This window comes from Episyrphus balteatus, chromosome 2 (genome assembly GCF_945859705.1).
Source record: "Episyrphus balteatus chromosome 2, idEpiBalt1.1, whole genome shotgun sequence".
Lineage (NCBI taxonomy): Eukaryota > Metazoa > Arthropoda > Insecta > Diptera > Syrphidae > Episyrphus > Episyrphus balteatus.
The window spans coordinates 91,059,759-91,081,565 of NC_079135.1; the positions used below are offsets into that span (position 1 = coordinate 91,059,759).

Consider the following 21,807-nt stretch of genomic DNA (forward strand, 5'->3'; position numbering starts at 1 on the left):
GTCTCCTAGGCGACAAGGCTGATTTCCATCCATTCTAATTGTGGCTTGCAAATTAATAAACATTTTATTCATTCAAACATTTGCTGAATATCATTACAGAAACATTAAAAGAACAAAACGAGTACAAGGTTTGTTTCTTGATAAGAAATGCATATTTTTCTGATATCAGAGAAGACTCAAAAATTACAAAAAACAAAAAATGATAACTCATCAGTCATCGCCGATCCAACTGTATATCGATAAGAATGATGCTTTTTGTTTTTGCCATATGGCTAAACGACAGATACGCAGCATTCCGGTCACTGATCGTGAAAATTTCGAGAACAAGATGACAGAGAGCAACTCTGGAAAATTATAATACTATCACTTCATTTGTGTGTTATCGCATACTGCATTCGATAATATTTACATTTTTTTTTTGTTTCTCTCTCAGCGTCGGCGGGCGGCAGCATCTGATGTGAAAATATCACCAAAACCAAAAAAAAAATAAGGAACAAATAATTAAAACAAGAGCCAGTCAATTCTTTTTACAACGCAGACGCTTCGTACTCTCTTGACGGTATTGAGTTGAGTCTTTAGTCTCGAAGTCGACTATACGGAGATGACAAATACCCTACAGAATTGGGTTGGTTGTATATTGTTTAGTATATTTGCTTCTCCTCACGCGATAGAACGAATTCTGTTTTTGTTTAATAAAATTTTTCATTTATTGTTTGTTAGTTTTTTGTTTATAGATAATTAAATACTCTCTCCCGCCACTTCACCAACTCAAACTTTAGAGCAATTAACTGGGTATTGTGATTTTTATTTTTACAAACTTTACTCAGTTATGCATTGGATATTCTTCCATCAGCCCGTAATCACTCAGGATGTAGACGAGGTTTGTTTAAAGCTAAATAAGTTAAAACAAAATTATAATTAGTGCGCTTTGTCTGAGTGGGGGAAAAAAATAACCCGAAAGTCATCGAAATGCTTTTGTCATCGAATTTTAGCGTTTCGATATCGGAAATTCCTTATAATTCTTCTGAATTTCAGGAAATTTCATCAAATGATTCTGAGGTTTTTAAAAATTTATCACGCACCAAAAATCGTAAGTATAATTTTTAATTAATATTATTAAACAATTAATCTTATTAAGAACAACGCACATTTTTGTTTTTCTTTTTGTTTAAAAAATACAAAAGATTCTCAAGTTCTAAAAATAGCTCTTATTTATGCTCTTTATAGGTTTACTCAAATCTATCTCGCCGTACAAACTCAATGACGAGGACTTTGTCGAATTGGCTCCGCTCTTGCCGTTCTTAGTGATCTTGACCATACTCTTTCTTCTTCTCTTGGCTGTCAGTTTTCAACGTTGGCCTGGTCTTGTGGCGGGTATTATAGCCGGTTGTTTAACATCGACAACAATTTACTTAATAATGAGTACACTTTCTGGTGATATTCCACTGTACGAGTAGGAGGACTTGATGGCTTGACCATAGCCTCGGTGGCGCAGTAGGCAGCGCGTAAGTCTCATAATCTTAAGGTCGTGAGTTCGAGCCTCACCCGGGGCATTATTATTTTGTTTGTATTATAATTAGTTTTGACTTATTAGTTAGTTTTTAGAAATAGTTTAATTTAAGTTTAATAATTTTGTTTATAGAAAGTAAAAAAGAAAAGAATTAATTTTATTATAGATAAGACTGCTAAATTTGTATGTTGATTATTTTTTAAAATAAAAAAAAAAAACTGTTACTGAAATACTTTAACTTAGTCATTGAAATATTCTGAGAATTGATGATGATGAGTTTCAGTTTTTAATTTTTTTTAAGGCCAAACGAATGATTTTATTTAGTAGGTAAATTTTTTTATTTATCTCATTTTGGAGTCAAAAAGTATGAAAATACTTTTGTGATATCTTTTATGTATATGTTTTTACTTCCCCAACTTTTGTTTACATTTGAATTTTATCTAATGTTAATATTTAAAAAGATATTAACACCTTTGAATTTTGTGATTTGTGGTTTGTTTTTAAAATGCAAACGAAATGGGTGTAAAAATTACAAAACAAAAAATTATTATTGACGGCACTTATTTTTCATTGTATTTGCCCTCGAAGTGGTATGTATTTACAAACGAAAACGGAATTTACAAAATGTTGTATTTCCTATTGTTTCTTTTTGTATTTTAACATAATTTTGGATCAATACAGGGTGCCCCACAGTCACCGCCCCAAATGAAAACCATGGATTCCTGAGGTCATTTTAGGTCGAAAAACTTAAGAGGTAATTTTCTCGTTTTCGTCCCGTTTTCGAGTTACCACGGTTTTTATGATTTTTGCTCTCTTGCCCTTTAACTGGCCTTATCTTTGCCAAACTAAGTTTGATTTGAAAGATTTTTGTTCATTTAAATTAATTTTTATTTCAAAATTGTTTTTTTTTTTTTAATTCACTAAGGCCCAATTTATTGACTCTCCATTAAACTTAAATCGCCATTAAAAAAGGGAATTTTAAAATTAAAAACCAATTTCGTTTAATTCAGTCTCTTTAAAGGATTTTTTTGAAGTTTGGCATCATTAACTAATTGAGCATTAAATTTAAAAGTAGTTTTAGTTAAAACACCAAATTCGACCTTTTAAGAGGGATTTTTAGAGCTAATGGAGGTTTTAAACAGAATTTCTATTTATTCACTCTCCATTAGTGTCAAATGTCATTTCATTTATTTTTTTTATTTGAATTATTATTTTATTTGAAAAATGTCAAATGAGCTAAAGAATAATTAAAAAAACATCACAATTATGAAAAAAGTCCAGACTAGAATTTTTTGTAGGTATACACACATGCATTTGTACCATAGAAAAGAACAAAATTCAAAGAAATTAATGCATTTCTTGTCTACTTCGCACAGATAATACTAGATCTACTAGATTATATTCTCCACTTCAAAACTAATCATTTTTGAGATGCTGCATAATACATACATAACATACATTACATTGCAATTGAAGCCATGAGAAGAAGAGATATAAAGCTTACTTCTAAACCCATGACACGAGATGAATGCCGATAACACTTAAATTTAAGTTGTTATATTGACACCGATGGAAAAATTAAAAATTTCACTTAACTCCTTCTTCTTCTCATGGTTTCAATTGTAGGTTGTAGCATTCTTTGGTTACCACTGGTATATCGTTAATCTCTTGCATTTTCTGTCGTTTTCAGCTGCAAAATACTTACGGGTCATAGTTTTTTGGTTTTTCTTCCAATTCAAATCTATTTGATTTGACAAAATTGTAGCTTTTGACAGATTATTTTTCAAACAAAATAAAAAATCCCTAGGATATTTTTAACAGAGTTTTAAATTTAAAGTTTCCATTAAAAGTAATAACTTTAACTAAAGAAGAGTATACTTAAAGGCGACAATAGTTTAACGAGGCCGTTAACTAAAGCGATAAATTTCAAAATTTAATGGAGGCTCAATAAATTGACCCTAAGTTAGTTTATTTTTTTTAATTACTTTCAGTAGCCTTTTTTATGAAATAAAACTTTTTTTTTTTTATGAAAATAAACTGGGCTTTAATAAGAAGGACAAAAAATTAATACTCATTAACGTGTTTTTTTGACTTAAATGATATGAAAGTGTAAAAAACAACTTAAAAAACGAAGAAAATTGTGTTTGATGCAAAATTGTGGAAAAACGGTTGTCCGCAGAAAATAAACTGTAATTAATTCTTGATTGGTTGTAAAAAAAATCTTTCAAATCAAACTTAGTTTGGCAAAGATAAGGCCAGTTAAAGGACAAGAGAGCAAAAATCATAAAAACCGTGGTAACTCGAAAACGGGACGAAAACGAGAAAATTACCTCTTAAGTTTTTCGACCTAAAATGACCTCAGGAATCCATGGTTTTCATTTGGGGCGGTGACTGTGGGACACCCTGTATAACGATATACTTGGCTATTTATTTCGTTAAATTTTGTTTTGTGGTTATAATTGTCGTTGACATTATAGCCTTATATTCACAAATTTAACGTATGAGGAAAATGGGGTAAAATAAGCCCTAAAAGCTATAAAATATAAAAGAGTTATCAAACAAAACACTAAAACAAGAGTCAAATTGAAACTGGAGTGCTTAAAATCTATTTTGGAATTTTTCCCTAAAAATTTTGTTGTGTGATAGACTCAGTTTTATTAACTAACGTATTCAACAAATAGACGAATATTTATGTATATTTCACCACATTTTAAATATTGAGCTATAAAATCTATTATTTACTTTTACAAGTTTGAAACCCAAATTTGGATTGAATTGTTTACAAATCACGGTAACATTGTGGTTTATCTTGGTAACGCAGTGGTATTTAAAGTTTTAAAGCTGATTTTTGGTAATAAACTATTAAGAATATTTAATTGAAATTAATTTTTCTGTGATTTAACTTTATAGGAGACTTACGTTGTTCCTATAGTTTCAAATAGGAATATCAGAGAGCTTAATTATGTGATTTTACAAATAAAACTGAAATTTGCAGTAAAATAACGCAGTTGTTTGGTTTTGATCACTTTCTGTTTAAACTGTCATAAATATAGAAATATTATTCCAAACATATCGGTGCAAATGTTATTTTATAAAAGATTAAAGATTAACCATTCTTTGTCAACTAAAATATATGAAAAAACATTGGTATATACAGGGTGCCCCAAAAGTTAACGTCGAAACGAAAACGGTAGATAGGGTAGGTGGTGACAGTTATCAGAAAAATTATAAAAAAATCGCAGCCATATATTTTGTGAGTTATGGGCATTTGAAGAAAAGTCGAAAAAATGGTCACCCTGTGACGGGTTTTTATGTGCCGTGACTACAAATCTTCTCATTTTTTTCTTTTGTTACGGAACCCTGAATAACCCTGCTACCAAATGCATTCAAAATATTTAACTCAGCTGCATCAGTTTTAAAGCAAACAATACTTTTTTGCCCAACTAAGTACTAAAAAATTTTACATGACTCTAATTCAATGGACCGTAGTGTAGAAAAAATGCACTACGATGTTTCGGCAAGTTACCTAAAAAGTTGGTGTGTTCAATTCTCTTTTCAAAATGGTATAACATTGTTGAGAATATTCCACAAATAACCGACATAAAATTTTTTTTCTTAAGAAATCCGTCTTTTTTATTACGTAATTTGTCCATATTATTTAAGTTTTTGTATTCTGAAGGATTCTGAGAAAAATTAAGATTTGTAGTCACAGCACATAAAAACCCGTCACAGGGTGACCATTTTTTCGACTTTTTTTCAAATGCCCATAACTCACAAAGGCTGCGATTTTTTTAATAATTTTTCTAATAACTGTCACCACCTACCCTATCTACCGTTTTCGTTTCGACGTTAACTTTTGGGACACCCTGTATAGTATTTTGGCCCATGCAAAAATCTATTTGTTTAACGAGTCACATCAAGTTGGTTATCACTCTATCAGCAGTGAAATGAGGAAGTTGTACAGATTCGTCATTTATACCGTTAACAACAGCAAGTTGCTAACATGATCCACCGATCCGTGGACCATGTAGTTAAACGAAGGCTTAAACCATTTGCATTATTAATTTTACTTAAATAGAAAATATCCATTTTTTTGTCATTTCCCCCGGAGGGAAATTTTTTGTTCAGGAGCAAAATTAACGGTATCTGCCATATAACCAAAAAATAAAATTTTTCAAAAACAACTCTGAGGATTTTGATTAAAATGTTTGTATGTTATTTTTCTAATAATTTGTTACTTTTCTGATAAAAAAAGGTATCTTTTAGCTCCATTTATTGATTCTTTAAGGTCTGGTTACTGAGATATTTGCACTAAAAATATTTTTCTTTTCTTACATTCTGAATCAGGATGAGTTCACATTGCAGACCATCATATTTTTAAGTGGTAAATTTTAGCTTAGATATAGGTACCATGTAAATAAATTCTATTTGCTTTTATTGCTTGCCACTTAACATCATTTCGTTCATTTGCTCATTCGTTAGTCGCTTTCATGTGCGAAGAGCTTAAGTCAATGTGAAATTTGTGCTGACCTTAAAACATGCAACTTGTGAAGAAGTGGGCTTGACTCACTATTATTTTGAACGCCTCACTATTTCGCTATAAGCGAGTATCTTCACGTCGCAATTAACGAGTTAAGGTTTAAAAGGATCGTTGGTGTGATGTTATCGAGTCTTTGTTTTTTTTTTTATTTATTGTCATGTCTACAACGTGCATTGATTGAAAGTGAATGTCTTGCTACGATAACGATTAATAAATTTTAAAACAAATTGACCTCTTTGATAAGGCAAGTAATATAAAAGACTCAACACCCACTCAATTTGAAAAGTTCGAAACATCATTAAAGAATGTGTAACTACTTTAAAGATGTGTAGGTTCTCATTTTGAGTTCGGTTGAACAAACAAAATAAAATTTCTTAACAACTAGCATAGAAAAGTGTTGTCATAAATATATTGTAAAATTATAAACGAAATATTAAACATATCTATGTACATCTTTTATTCTAATTTCAAAACGAAATAATGTAGGTACATACATATTTGTTTTTATAGAATATAAAAATGTTCTTACTCTGCTACCAAAAAAATATTTTTTTCAATTTTCAAGCTAATTTTTTACGAATCATGTTAATCCTGCAAAATACATAAGGAGCCTCGGTGGCGCAGTTGGCAGCGCGTAAGTCTCATAATCTTAAGGTCGTGAGTTCAAGCCTCACCCGGGGCATTCCAGTTTTTTAAGTAATTTTATAAACATTATTGCAACATCAAAATCTGAAGAAATCCTTAAGTTATTCGGCCTCATCACGAAATCCATTCGTATTGGAAAATTGCTACGAATCTAAAAAAAAAAAAACAATCACTAAGGCCCATTTGCTGAAACGAGTCTTAAATATTTAAGTAAATCATAAAGGCCTAAGTTTCACATACCGGTTTGCACGAACTTAAAAGTAACCCCTAAATCTGACTAAGTTTAACATTATTTAGGATGAGGAAATAGTAGATCATAAGGGTTTTATGTTCTTCTTAAGCAATTTTAACTGCGAAAAAAAGAAAAAAACACCCCTTAAAAATGATTTTGGGTGTAAAGTGAACAAAAATTATAAGTTTAAGAACGGTTAACTTACTTTATACGTGTTAACTAGTAGCAGATGGTACGTATACATTTTTTATCATTTTGCTGTCAAAATTTTCACACACAATACAAACAAACACAATGACACACAAATACATACACAAAAATAAATCTTTCAAATTAATAATTTGTTTTTTATTGAATTAAACACCATTTATTTTACCACTTTCACTAATATTCATTTTTTCTTCAATAAACATAGACAGAATAACAAAATTTCTTGAATTATTTTCCGTAAATTGTTCAAAAACAATTTAAATTAACTGACGTTTGTGTCGATTTGACAATTTGATTTGAAGCTCTCAGCGATTTCTCGCATGAAAGTAAATCATTGCTAGGATTAACATAAATATTTTTTAGCAACTTGGAATAAACTAAGTAAAACAGAAGTGCTATGTTCGACCTAGCTAAGATCTAAATTTATGATCCGTATGAGCAAATGGGCCTAAATCCTTCTTTAATGGAAAATTTCATACAAATTGTTATTACGGAATGATTTTATGATTGTTTTTTTTTTTCCAATAGAATGGAACTCATGTTAAACCCGATTATCAATTTATATGAAAATGTGTACAACAAGTTTTAAAAAATTGCAAATTTTAGCGTGTTTTTTTAAATTATAACAAATTGAATCAATTGACAAAAAACTGAATGCCCCGGGTGAGGCTTGAACTCACGACCTTAAGATTATGAGACTTACGCGCTGCCAACTGCGCCACCGAGGCTCTTATCGTTCAAACAAAACCAAAAAAATGCAATTTTCAAAGAATTGATTGAGAATTTTTCAATGCGATACTTTTGACCGTCTTTACTACAGCCAAGCATATGAATTATGCTGCAATTTTGCATAAGTGGACGAACTCCAATTATGAATTCTTTGAACTTTTAGAATATGAGTAATAATTTTGTTTCCTTTTTTTTAAATATTTCTATCATCCTTTACTTACAAACTTCCAAATTAAGAACTAACATTTTTCCTAGTCCAAAATATTTTCTAAACACCAAAAATTAGAACCTTAACCCCCTTTTCTTTTGGGTGTGTTAGGACTTTAAGTATATTATAGCTAGAGATCAACCCTGAAATTAAAGACAAAAATTCAGACTATACGATATTTTGCACTAATTAATTAATGAAGACAACGAATCATCTCCAAAAAATAAATTTTGGTGTTCATCACTTCAGTTCCATTTCATTCTTTGATCGAATTTAAACCAATCAATGGACAGCTCAAGCTATTACATATATTAAGAAGATTTCGAAAATGAAAGAATTGTAGAATCTGCCACATAGTTTCGATCGAAATGCAGAACATAGGCGTTACTTAGCAATAACTTTGAAAATGCCCCTAAAAGTTGATAACAAAATATTTTTATGATTATTTTTTTCCAAAACATATCCAAAGGCTGAACTTTTAAAGGAGAAATTTGAATAAAAAAATACATCGCAAGTAAAAATGAGTGTGTTAATTTCAAAATCATTCCCAATTGCATACATATTTTTAAATCAAAACAAAATTAATTTGTGTCTTATAATAAAAATAATTTAATTTATTTTGTCTTTTACATAAAGGAATTCAACTTAATTCTAATAATATTCTTAATAAAAAGGCTTCATCTGACTTAAATGCTAATTTGGCTTGTTTTTTTGTTCAACGGTTCTTTCGTTTTATCTTTTTTGCTTTTCTTTGGAAGAAAATTTTTATATTAATGTAATTCTTTGATAACACAACAACTGAATGGCACTCATACGCATTCTTAACCATTATTTTCGAAATAATAATATTCGAGAGCTATGACTTGTATAATATAGATTATCTACTATTACAATAGTAGTAAAAGCTTAATTTCTTTTTTAGATATACGATTATACATTATGTATGTGTAAGATAAAGGAAGGTACATTATATTTATATACTTTGTACAACTCATATTGAGTTCGGTTGGCATAATTGGTTATTATCACTGTTGTTCGTTTGAACTTCATGGAATAGTGGCGTGCTTCGCATACCGCCAGATGCATCTCGAGATATTTTACTTGGTTGATAGGATTTACTTGGCATCGGCGATAATGGCTCACCCCAGAATTTAAGCAAAGCAAACACTTTGAAATAAGCAACTCTGAAAAAAGAAGACAATATAGATGAGATTGTGTACAAAATATATCAACTAATAAAACTTACCTGTAATTTCTATTGCTCGCTGCATATATAAATGGATTTATTACACTGGAAGCCCAAGCCATTACTGAGGCAATTATATGCAGCCATGGATAAGATTTATTATGTTCATCGATGACATTGGCCAGCATGAGTGGCAAGAAACATGCTAAAAAGCAGACGAATATCGTCACCATCATCACAGACAGTCTATTGTCATCGCGACTTTTACGTGCCGTTGATATTGATTCTTTTGATGGCTTTTGGAATGATCTGGAATTTTAAAGTTTAAGGTGAATCAATTTATTCTATTTGATTGAAATAGTTATAAAATTACCTATGAGCTTTCATTTTTTGTTTCTGTTTGCGAACTTTGAAATAAATGCATAAATAAGAGACAGTGATGATAATACATGGAAGTAAAATTCCAAACAGGAAAAGCGTTTTCTTTATGGATTTTCCATTTTTCTTTAAAATTGTGCAGGAGAATGTGGCTTCGTCAAGACCCATTTCACCCCATATTCCCAGCAATGGTGGCAGCTATAATGAAGAAATTATTAGTTGGTTTTTCAGTTTGAGTGTTTATTTCACTTACCAGCATGAGAAAAGAAAATGCCCAAACAAACAGTAGTTGTAAAACTATAAATGTTGGTCTGTAGATTTGAGAATATAATCTGTGGCATGCTATTAGGATGTATCTGAAGTGAAAAAAAAAATTAATCATTTTATAATTTTCAAAATTCAAAACAGCATCACAAAAGAACTACTCAACATGGATTGTAAAAAAAGAAGCATCACAAAATTTTCAAAGTTCCCAAATTCACTATTTTCAATACATTCCTCAATGATCAAAGGTCTCTAGTCTGCCTCAAAAGCTGCTATAATATTCTTTTTTTGATTGAAATAAAGATTGAGAAAAATTTCTATCTTCGTGAACTTTTCCTTAAAGCATTAAATCCTAAGCGGGATTGAGATACATATATAAATAACATTATATCAAAAACTATTCTTTGGAAAAAGAAAAAAAAAATACTTTTCGTAGTAAGCAAAATTTTACAATCATTTAAATGATATCTTTTTTCAAAATTAGTTAAAATGTCATTTTATTCCAAATTGGTTTTTGTTTTCTAAATTAATTTTGATGTCGATTGTCAACAAGTTATGAAAATTGATTAAAAGATTGGAAAATGGTCATACAAACTCAAATACGTAAGATCATCTGGTTAGCGACATACTTACATAAGTATAATATTAACTAGTTTTTAAAATCCTAGAAAAAAATGTTACGCATACACCACAGTGACCCGAAAATATTTTTATTTTTTGTTTGAATGATCTGCGTAGGCAAATATATATGTACCTTTATCTGTTCAAAATGCAAATCAGCTTCGTTGACTGGTTTGATAAAGGTAAATATTAAAGTGATATACTGATGTAGTTTTCTTTTTTCTTAGTTTAAGGTTTTACATTTGTGGATGTGGGATTTTTGAGTTAACCTCAAAAAGCGTCGTTTTGAATTATTGTTACCTTAATTTATTTTTGCTGGCTCAACTAAATTTTGCTGAAACGTCTTATGGAGAAGTTGCTTTGAATTAGCCAAGGTCGTCAAATAAGCCAGAAATTTACAAGTATTTTTGTAATTTCTATAATACTGACTGCGGTAAGCGATTAAGTGTTGCCCTATAACTTAGAATTGTGAAATGTTGTTAGGGCCTTAACGAGATTATGGGCAGCACAGTATGACTGTTTTTTTTTTTTTTTTGTTTAATAATTTAGGGTCAGAAATGCTTCAAACTATCTAATAGATAAATAAATAAAAACAATTTTCGTTTGCGATGAAAAATATACTTTTCTGAAGATTTTGCAGTGCTCAACATAAATTATTTTAATCTTTAGATGAAGTAAGTGTGTTTGGCTTAGTAGACATATCATAAAGAAGTTAATTTAAGTTCAGGTCTTGAAAGAAGGGAAACAGTTCTTATAGAAACCCTGACGATTTGTATTTAACAATCTTCCTTACAAACGAAAATAGCCTCCGAATTAGTCAAAAAACGTTTTTTTTTTTGCTTTTTCCAACGGTAATATTTCAAAAACGGATTCAAGTTAAGCACACTGAACACATTAGGAAAAGTATAGTTTAGTCTCGGCAACAAAAAAAGTTTAATTTTCTTAACCAGTGTTATTTAACTTAGATAAACTTAATTTATATTTTTTAATAAAGTAAACTATGGGTTGGGGTCGAAATTCTGTTTGTGCCAAAATTCGGATTCCAAAATTCTGTATACCAAAATTGTGTATTTTAAAATGCTGCAAATTCAAAATTCTGTATTTTAAAATTCCGTAAATTAAAAAATCTGCATCTAAAATTCTGTAAATACAAAATTCTGGATTTCAAAATTCTGTACCTATTCCTTAACTCTGAATTTGAATGCCATACCTTGAATACCAAAATACTAGTAATATTTAGCCAAGAATCTTCTTACATATTTAACCATTTTGTTTTTTTTGTTATTTTTTATTTGTTTTTGTATTTTTTTGTAAATTCTGAAACCAAACATAAATATTTATGTATTTAGAACATAATCTCTTATTCCCTAATTTTTTCTCTGCGAAAACTGTCACATGAGGTTTTATGTAGAACATAAATTCTTAACTTGCGTTTTACCAAACGGCTTTTATACCACAGTGAGCCTGAACAAGTTTAAGGTTGACCTAAAATGACGACAAAAACTAACTGAAGGCCTCAGCAATAATAATCCGTTTTTCCCAAAATCGGATTAGCTTCCTTTTTCGAGATACCTCCCGTAAACGTGTTTTTATCGAAAAAAATTCATATCAACGCAAGGCTCGAGTACTCGATAACTTAGGCGCCGAGAATTGAAAACGGTTTTTAGTAGAGGTATTCAATACAATCATTTTTGGTTTTGGGAGGGAGGGTCTATGTCCCCCCTCTTAGGCGGGAGGGGCAGTTTTCTAAAAAATCAAACAAAAAATTATTAAAAAAACAATGGCAACACTTACAGTTATGAATGATACCTTTTTCAAAAGTTAGAATTGAACACTTAATTAAAGTTTTTAGACCAAGGTATTTTAAACAGTTGTTTTCGAAATAATCGATTTCAAAGTCAACAATTGTGAAAAAGAAGTTTAAAAAAATACATTGAATACTATTTTTGTCAAGACTTAGGGTTTCATTACGGGATAAATTGAGAAAGTAAACTACCTCAATAATATCCTTATCAAATACTGAAAACCACATGTTTCTATGCCTTCTAGTTTTTGAGAAAATTGAAAAATAGGAAAACTACTTTCTTTATCTTAATTTTATTTTCTTGGCTATTTTGCTTTGCCAATATCAAAAATCAAAAATTAAAAAGTACTGTGCTTAATCTACTTCGATTCCATGAATTTGTTTTATTTCCATTTAAAAATGGATCTTAAAAATAAAATTTCTTAGTACCAGTGTGGTACCAGAACGCTCATTAGTGAGCCTGATAAAGAAAGTAGTTTTCCTATTTTTCAATTTTCTCAAAAACTAGAAGGCATAGAAACATGTGGTTTTCAGTATTTGATAAGGAATTTATTGAGGTAGTTTACTTTATCAATTTATCCCGTAATGAAACCCAAAGTCTTGACAAAAATAGTATTCAATGTATTTTTTTAAACTTCTTTTTCACAATTGTTAAATTTGAAATCGATTATTTCGAAAACAACTGTTTAAAATAACTTGGTTTAAAAACTATAGTTAAGCGTACAATTCTAGCTTTTGAAAAAAGTATCATTCATAACTGTTAGTGTTGCCATTGTTTTTTTTTAAATAATTTTTTATTTGATTTTTTAGAAAATTACCCCTCCCGCCTAAAGGGGGGGACATAGACCCTCCCTCCGAAAACAAAAAATGATTGTATTGAATACCCTAACTCCGAAAACAAAAAATGATTGTATTGAATACCTCTACTAAAAACCGTTTTAAATTGTCGGCGCCTTAGTTATCGTACTCGAGCCTTGCGTTGATATGAATTTTTCTCGAAAAAAACACGTTTACGGGGGGTATCTCAAAAAAGGAAGCTAATCCGATTTTGGGAAAAACGGATTATTATTGCTGAGGCCTTCAGGAACAAAGCCTCATCTTTAGTTTTTGTCGTCATTTTAGGTCAACCTTGAACTTGTTCAGGCTCACTGTATATACACTGTTATACTTAATTTGTTAATTGAATACAAATTGTTTAACAGGAAAGACAAAAAGGTAAAGGTGTGGAATATACAGAATTCCAAAAAGCAGAATAATGGATTTCCAGAATTTTTAAAACAGAATTTTGGCTTTACAGAATTTTGAAATACAGAATAAAAGAAAAGCAGAATAATGGAATACAGAATTATGCACATACAGAATTTTGGTCATACAGAATTTAGGAATACAGAATAACGACCCGTTCCCGTAAATCATATTACATATATGTATTTTGGGCTAAAAGAGCAATTACGTGTAACCCAGTTAAGCATTTTATTGTTAATTGCTCTTTCTTCCACCTTGATTAATTTAAAGTCAATGGCTTGCTGTGATAATGATGACCGATTTTTTGATAAGAAAAATAATATATTTAAATTTCAAAAGGCAAACCCACCCAATCTCTTTCAAAAATTTCGCAACAATGAAGAACGTATCGGAGATATCTACAAAATTGGTAGCAAAAATGTTCTCTAAAGCCAATTGAGGCAGCTTTCATGATGTGTATTGCGTATGTAGACCATATGAAACAGAAATCTATCTGAATGAAATATCTTCTACTCTCGTTTGAATAGAAAATATATGTGTTTTCTTCTTCAAATTCATTCCCACTCAACGTGATAACACAGAAAAATGCATCTTAAGCCTCGGTGGCGCAGTTGGCAGCGCGTAAGTCTCATAATCTTAAGGTCGTGAGTTCAAGCCTCACCCGGGGCATTTAAGTTTTTTTTGTTACTACGAAAATTGGACAAATAAAAAAAAATCGATCAAACATAAAAAAAAAACATAAAAGTGGTGGTACTAATTATGATTCTCAAAACATATTTATTTTTGGTCCTTGCATATCAAAGAAAAAATTGATTTTTTGCCATTGTTTTTCTATATGCGGCAAATCGAACCTACAATTTAATTTTTGACGAAGAAACATCAATTAAGCTACTCCGTTTACATTGAGGATGTTTTAGAAAAGGTGAAATCGTTAAATTTTCACTATGCACAAATAGCTATTTGTGTTCCAAAAATTATAGTATTTTCTTCAGTCAAATAATTAACACTTTACTTAATCAAAATAATCACAAATTTCGTCTTACCGATTTAATGTGATTCCAACCATACTCAGTAACGATACTGCAACATTGCCATAAAATATCACCGGAAATATCTTACAAAGTGTGTCGCCAAGTGTCCATGCCTTATTGCAAAAAAGAAAAACAAAACAAACAAAAAACACACAAACAAACAAAAATTAAAACAATCACAATAAAATCCAATAATAATAAAAAAATAAGAAAACGAAAAAGGTTCCTCAAAAAAAATCCATTTCCTTTTTACAAACATACATACCTCTTGAAAATACCGCACAGCGGTTAGTGGCAAACTAAAGGAACAAAAGAGTAAATCCGATATGCAAAGTGAAAGGACAAAGGCTGTCGTTGCATGACCTCGCATTTTGGGGCATTTCAGTAATGCTAGTATTGTTATCAGGTTGCCTGTGTTTTTTTTTATAAATTTGTTAAAAAAAATATTATAAGAATGATTCAACTTGATAAAAGATATGACAAAAAAAAAATAAAAATGTTTAACATACCAAGAACTCCAATCACGACAAAGATACACGCACATATCGCTGCAAATAACGTTGCCGAATGTGGAAACACCACATCTCGTTCCATGATATTTTTTGTATTCTGAAAAATAAAAAGATATTTTTTTAAATAAATAAAAGTAAATTATACAGAGCAAAAACAAGGCTTGGTTTGATAAGAATTTATTTCGTCAAATAATGCAAGTTTAATAAACTTAGCTACACAACATAACCATCCACTTCCAAGTATTTTTATTTTTATTTTTGTTTGTAGATATTGAAGAAAGTTAAGGTTGAGGCGATACACCTCAACAAATCATATATTTTTTTCTTCTAACACAATTAAATCCATTTTTTTTTATATGAAACCTAAATAAATTTTATACCATCTGAAAGCATATTGTTTCAGCTCAAAATATTCATATCGACGATGTCTGTCCGACATCTACAAAAAGAGCTAGAATCTTTTGAACTCAATCAATTTTCATAAAAAAAAGCAAAAAATCAATCTTTTGTATCTTCCCAAACCATTAAATCCATTTTTTTCTATGACAACTTATAATAAATTTTATATCATGTGAAAGCTTATTATTTTACCTTTTATATGACGCTTCAATCATATTTCGACGAGGCCTACAAAAAAAAAATTAGAATTTTTTAAAGCCAACCATGTCGAAAGGACCCCGCACTATATGCATGAAAAAGTGGTTTCAACAGAAGAAAACATAACGAGACCGCAATACATTCAAGGGGCAAAACAATAAAATAATCTTTGAATTGCAAATTGTGCCAAGGCTTATAAAATGGTAACTAAAATTTACTAGAAGAGTGATCGTAAAAGATTTTGAAGAAAGAAAATAAGGGTGCCATTTGCGAAGAACCCTTCCGATTTTTTGCGATGAACCGCTTGAAAATCGCGGAGCGATGAGGAACTTTCACTGGAAAGTTACCTACAACTTAGGTAACTTCGTGACAGATAAATTGGTAAATATTTTCCATAGAACTTAATTTTAATTAAAATAAATAGTAAGCATGTTTTTAAAACAATATAAGAAACTAACTGGCCCAGCAGACGTTGTTCAGTGGCGTATCCAGAAAAAAATTTGGAGGCGACTGGAAAATTTTTCAAACATTTTTAGGAGGGTAAATGTACCTACGAAAATTGTTTCTTTCTTTTTCATTCATCTTTGATCGAGAGTGAAGCGCTGTTCTGCGGTACTCAGTTTTAGTTTTTTTAGTTTTTATTTCGATCAAATGCTTACACATTAAGACTTAAATTATCTTATAGCAAGTGAAGCTTAAAAATTTGATTGAGTTGAGCTACAGAACATATATATGTTTATGACAATATAACAGTATACAAATATAATAAATTAAAAATTACAAAAATTAAAAACAAAATTGAAAAAATATTAAACAATTATAATTTATAACAATAATAATAACAATTTTCAAAAATGTATAAGTTTTTAAACATTAGTTTTTAAACATACATCTCCATTTATGTTTTTTAATATAAGAAATAAGAAAGAAGAAAGAAAAAATATATTAATTAGAGTAGTGAGCTTTAAGTTCATTCCTGAATCTCTCAGTCCCGCCGCACCTCCGTATTTGCCCTGGTAGAGAATTCCATAGGCGAATAGAGCTAACTAGGAATTGTCGCTCAGATGTTAAACATGTAAATCGTGGATAAATGAGTTGATGAGATCTGCTAGAGGATCCAAAGCGTAGCTTATCAAACAAATAACTAGGTTGACGAGTTTCAATCACATTCGAAAGTAAAACCAATGCCCTATAGGCAAGGAGGTGATCAAATGGCATATTTAAAAATAACTTCGAATAGTTTGAAACACGATCAAATCGTCTCAGATTAAACACATAACGCACGGTATTATTGAACGCAACATTAAGTTTTCTCTTGCTAGATGCATCGCAATTTCTAAAAATTTCACAACCGTAAGAAAGAATGGGAAGTATGAGCGTTTTTGCCAGCAACATACGTATTTTTTGTGGAGTGTAATTATGAGACATCCAAAGTTTCCTTAAAACACCATAAACTTTGCCAATTGTAGCATTAATGTGGTCATTCCATGTAAGGGTTCTATTAAACACTATTCCTAAATTTTTTGCTTTTTCAACATAGTTTATTTTTGAACCTTTAAGATTAATGTCAGGAAAGTAGGAAAGATCCAACACCTTTTTGCTAATAACCAAGCATTTTGTTTTTAAAGGGTTCAAAAACAATCCATTTTCTTCAGACCAGGTTGAAATTCTATCCAAATCGTTATTTATTGCATGCGCACCATCTTCAATCATACCCAGAGGACAACTTTTATAAAGTTGGACATCGTCAGCATACATGTGGACAGAAGATAACACTTTAGAGGGAAGTTCATTCACATACATCGAGAATAAAATTGGCCCCAGAATTGAACCCTGGGGGACTCCTCTAGTGGTGCAAAGAAAATCAGATGTACTGTTCTTCACTGTAACCGCTTGCTTTCGATGATTTAGATAAGATGACATAAGAGTTACAGCTGAATTCGAGAAACTAAACAGAGATGATAGTTTGTTACACATCTTAGTATGGTCAACAGTGTCAAATGCTTTTGAGAAGTCGAGAAGAACCAAAAATGTTACCTTATCTTCATCCATCGACTCTCTTATGTCGTCTACTACACTGATTGTAGTAGTTATACAACTGTGGAGTTTACGAAACCCAGATTGCATTGGAGTCAACAAACAGTTTGAACGCAGATGTGAATTTATTTGCCTCTGCAATATTCGCTCAAAAACCTTTGAAAGAAAGGGCAGAATTGAAACCGGTCTGTAATCATTACTATTATGTTTCTTAAAAGGTAGTATCTTAGCGATTTTCCATTGGGACGGGTAGCAGCTAGATGTTATTATATTATTGAAAACATGAACTAAAAATGGAAGAATGACTGGTAAAATTATTTTTACAAATTTAGGATGAACTTCATCAAAGCCTACTGCATTTGATTTAATAGATATCAAAGAAGAAACAATTTCAACATCATCTACACATTCAAATTCAAATCTTGGAACAGCGGAGTTAACTAGAAGCATGTCTGTCGTATCTACACTTACAGTAGGTAAAGCAGAATTAGTAAATTTTTGATTGAGTGCATTTAAGTCCAGGTTTTCATCGGAGATAGAATTTTGTTTTCCAATTCCTATATCATTTAAGTTTTTCCAGAGCTGACGACCTTGAAGCGATGGACTTAACTTGTTGCTATAAAATATTTTTTTAGATGTTTTTATTTTTTGTACCACATTATTACGTAAAGATCGAAACAACTGTAAGTGACTGTCTAGCCGATACCGCTTCCAAAGTTTATAGGCTTTATTACGTTGCTCCATAAGAAGTCGAATTTCGGTTGTAAACCATGGGTGAAGTCCATATTTTATAATTTTAGTTTTAATTGGTACATGTGCATTAAAAAGAGAACGTATATTCGTGTTGAGGAAGTTTACTTGATCATTAGTCGATGACATGTATAACACGCGATCCCATTCGACATTTCGAGTATCTATTTCCAATTGACTGTAATCAATTGCATTAAAATTTCTAAATTGGAAACTTGGAACTGAATAGTTTACCGAGAAATTGTATGTCAGGAAAAGAAGATCATGTTTAGAAAAACCGGGAGCTGTTAATTGATTATAAAAAAGTACGTCGTTGCAGTTACTAACAAAAAAGACATCTAATAGAGTACTTGAATCGGCAGTAAAATGAGTAGGGCTGGAAACATTGACCGGGGTCAGATTAAGTGTACTCATGTTATCAATTATACTTCTCTCTACTAGAAGGTTACTATTTAAATCACCACCTATAATGATATTAGGACACGACAATGAAATTGATTCTAAAAGTTCGAAAACTGGATTTGGGTCGATATTCCTGTTGGGTCTGTAAACAGATCCGATAAGAAGATCTCCAAGTATTGATTTGATCTCGACAAAAACATAATCTATTAAATCACCTACTGTGGATGCACATTTAAAACGACATTTTATTCCCTCTTTCACATAAATTGCAGCACCACCACCCACTCTTCCCACTCTGTCTCCACGAAAAATTCTATAACCTTGAACCTTGTACAACACATCTTCAATTTGGTTAGAAAACCAAGTTTCTGATACGCAAATTATGTCTACTTTAGAGCCTTCGAACAAATATTTGAACTCATCTAATTTGGGAGCTAAACTTTGAGTATTTAAGTGACATACCCTTAGTCCATTCTTTTGTTTGCTAAAAACATCTAACATCGAACGCATGATTCCGTGATTAGATCCACTCGCTGAAATTCCTCTTTCATAAGTTGACTGCATTTTTGTTGTAAATCAATAAAAATAAAGGAAAAGACATAACATGAAGGGAAAGCGCCGATAAAAGGCTCAGAAAAGAACTCATCAAACTCAAACTCATAAAGGACAGTGAATATAAAAACTGTAAATAAAAAAAGTAAAGTATAAAATGGAGATGTATTAAAATAAAAATAAAATTGTTTTTTAAAACCATTTTGGTTAAAGAATAATTTTTAGCAAATATAAATTTAAAAAATAAAAAAATATAATATAATATAAAAAAAGAGATTAAACAATATTTTAAATGAATTATATGAAATTAAAATGAAATTAATATAAAAGAGAAAAAAATATAATATAAAAAAAGAGATTCAACAATATTTTAAATGAATTATATGAAATTAAAATGAAATTAATATAAAAGAGAAAAAAAAAAAGCATTAAAATTAATTAATAGAAAAAGTTTGAGAACAACTGGATTAAAATTTAAAATAAAAATAATACTGCAAAATTCATGATTGTAGGCTGGCAATGTCGTTAAGTTTGGCGATGTTTTCGATTTTAATTTCATCTTCGTTTTGGTGACGTTTGACAAATACATTACCACGCATAGTAAACACAGAAAAAAGTGACTTCTGTTTTTTAAGCTGAAGTGCCGTATGCAAAATATTGTTATTGTTTTTTGTTAGACACTCGCGCAAGTAAATATTCGAGTTTGAATCCAATCCAGCATCACTTAGTTTTAATTGTCTATTTTGATCTTTACGGAACTTTGCAATCGATGCTAAGACATAATTACGATCGTATGCAGATTGGAATTTAATGATGATGGTGGTGGAGGTGTTGCTGTTCGGGTGCGGGCGTGTACGGAAGATGTCTTTTAAAGTTGGTGGTTGTATACTTATAACTTGGCAGATGTGTTCAAAGTATGAATTTATGTTTTCATTTGTGATATTGGGTATTCCAAATAAAATGGCATCGCGTGAAACATTTTTGTTTTCCATTTCTTCTTGTTTTAGTGTGAATGTGTTAATTTGAGAGTTCAAATCCAAGATTTGAGATTGTGCGTCGGCCAGCGCTTTGTGTACATTAGATAGAGAGGTGTTGATTTCGTTAATATCGGTTTTGACGGTCTTATGTTGACTATTTAAAGTAGATGCATTATTTTCAAGCTGATTTACTCTTGCATTAATGTCAGAAATCGACTCCTTTAATTCGGCAAATTGTGTTACCATTTGTGATTTTAAGATTTCATTATTCTCCTTCAATTTATTTGTTATGAGTGAAATTATGAGGTCACTTTGACGTTTGAGTTTCTCGTCCATTATTGTTCCCAATATGTTTTCGTCTATTGCAACTTTTTTGGAATTTTGTTGCAATGAAGTTGGTGATGTTGCAGGTGACTTGAGGTTCGACGGGGAGTTAGATCTAGACCGTTTTGTGTGAGACATGTTTTTAAGGTATGAGCGAGAGAAAAAAGAACAGTAAGGAAACCACGGGAATTTAGCAAAATTATTTCAATAAAAATTAATTTAAAGTGGATTTAAACAACTTTATTTAGTGTCACTGTCACTGATTTTATTTGTTTAGATAGAAAACTGATTCAGATAGTTAATATGGTTCAATCGAGTAGAATCGAATATAAAACGAGTTGATTAATTTGATTACTTTGCCAGCCGATAAATAACACGTCTACTCTGTAGCTCGATACATTATGTGGTATAGTAGCATTTTAATGCTCTCGATCGACATTTTCGTACTTCTGCCTCCTCCTTTAACATTCAAAGTAGTGTTTTTTCAAAGTTCTGTTTCACAAACAGCAAGGTGTTGAGTGATTAAAAAAAAAAACACTTTTTTTCGTTCGAACTTTGCCATGTGCTGAATTCAAAACAGTTTACAGATTTATTCCTATGACGTCTAGTTTTTTAATTTAAACTCATAACCATATAAAAAATTTTCAAAATTTTTTATAAATAATTTTTTGAAAAAAAAAGTTTAAAAATAAAATTGGTATGCCATTTTGTAGAAATAACTAATCAACATCTAAAAAATTCAAATGTTATTTTTTAAACAAGGTCTATCTTTTGAAGAAAAAAAAATTATTAACGGTACCTGCCATAGGACCGCTTTTTTCAAATCGGATTTTCTGCAAAACTACTTATTGTATTTCAACGAAATTTTTTATACAAAAGCATTTATATAATTTAAATATAAGCCAAAACTTAATCCTTTTCCCAAAATAAAAGATTTGGCATAAACGCACCATATTAAAGGAAGAAGATCAGAATTGACACAAAGAAATTTCTTATTTTATAACATAATCCTGGACTATTGAATAACATCAAAAGTTTGATGTTAATTGCTTA

The 21,807-nt window shown here is 30.4% G+C and overlaps 2 protein-coding genes and 4 non-coding genes across 6 annotated transcripts; 4 read left to right on the top strand and 2 right to left on the bottom strand.

The window, feature by feature from the left end:
- Positions 1 to 472: 472 nt before the first annotated feature.
- LOC129909311 (uncharacterized) lies at positions 473 to 1,634 on the top strand. The gene is made up of 4 exons (XM_055986397.1): positions 473 to 625; positions 721 to 880; positions 1,036 to 1,090; positions 1,228 to 1,634. The coding sequence occupies exons 2-4, from the start codon at positions 830 to 832 to the stop codon at positions 1,455 to 1,457; spliced, it is 336 nt and encodes a 111-aa protein (XP_055842372.1). The 5' UTR covers positions 473 to 625; positions 721 to 829; the 3' UTR covers positions 1,458 to 1,634.
- On the top strand, positions 1,481 to 1,553 carry Trnam-cau (transfer RNA methionine (anticodon CAU)). The gene has a single exon. It is a non-coding gene; the product is annotated as a tRNA-Met (tRNA).
- Positions 1,635 to 6,659: 5,025 nt separating the features above from the next.
- Trnam-cau (transfer RNA methionine (anticodon CAU)) lies at positions 6,660 to 6,732 on the top strand. Its single transcript has one exon. It is a non-coding gene; the product is annotated as a tRNA-Met (tRNA).
- A 1,060-nt stretch (positions 6,733 to 7,792) lies between these two features.
- Positions 7,793 to 7,865, bottom strand: Trnam-cau (transfer RNA methionine (anticodon CAU)). The gene has a single exon. It is a non-coding gene; the product is annotated as a tRNA-Met (tRNA).
- A 794-nt stretch (positions 7,866 to 8,659) lies between these two features.
- Positions 8,660 to 15,245, bottom strand: LOC129909303 (protein trapped in endoderm-1). The gene is made up of 7 exons (XM_055986387.1): positions 15,113 to 15,245; positions 14,869 to 15,014; positions 14,616 to 14,716; positions 9,892 to 9,994; positions 9,634 to 9,836; positions 9,321 to 9,569; positions 8,660 to 9,258 (listed from the first exon to the last, which is right to left on the bottom strand). Exons 1-7 carry the CDS (start codon positions 15,195 to 15,197, stop codon positions 9,066 to 9,068), a joined length of 1,080 nt encoding a protein of 359 aa, XP_055842362.1. The 5' UTR covers positions 15,198 to 15,245; the 3' UTR covers positions 8,660 to 9,065.
- On the top strand, positions 14,169 to 14,241 carry Trnam-cau (transfer RNA methionine (anticodon CAU)). Its single transcript has one exon. It is a non-coding gene; the product is annotated as a tRNA-Met (tRNA).
- Positions 15,246 to 21,807: the final 6,562 nt, after the last annotated feature.

Excerpts from the sequence above, each read along its gene's own strand:
- LOC129909303 (XM_055986387.1), bottom strand. The coding sequence starts at position 15,197 with ATGGAACGAGATGTGGTGTTTCCACATTCGGCAACGTTATTTGCAGCG. Across the intron at positions 15,015-15,112 it reads TGTCGTGATTGGAGTTCTTG|GCAACCTGATAACAATACTA; the intron begins GTATGTTAAACA and ends AAAAAAACACAG. Across the intron at positions 9,259-9,320 it reads GCGAGCAATAGAAATTACAG|AGTTGCTTATTTCAAAGTGT; the intron begins GTAAGTTTTATT and ends TTCTTTTTTCAG.
- LOC129909311 (XM_055986397.1), top strand. The coding sequence starts at position 830 with ATGCATTGGATATTCTTCCATCAGCCCGTAATCACTCAGGATGTAGAC. Across the intron at positions 881-1,035 it reads TCACTCAGGATGTAGACGAG|GAAATTTCATCAAATGATTC; the intron begins GTTTGTTTAAAG and ends TCTGAATTTCAG. Across the intron at positions 1,091-1,227 it reads TTTATCACGCACCAAAAATC|GTTTACTCAAATCTATCTCG; the intron begins GTAAGTATAATT and ends TGCTCTTTATAG.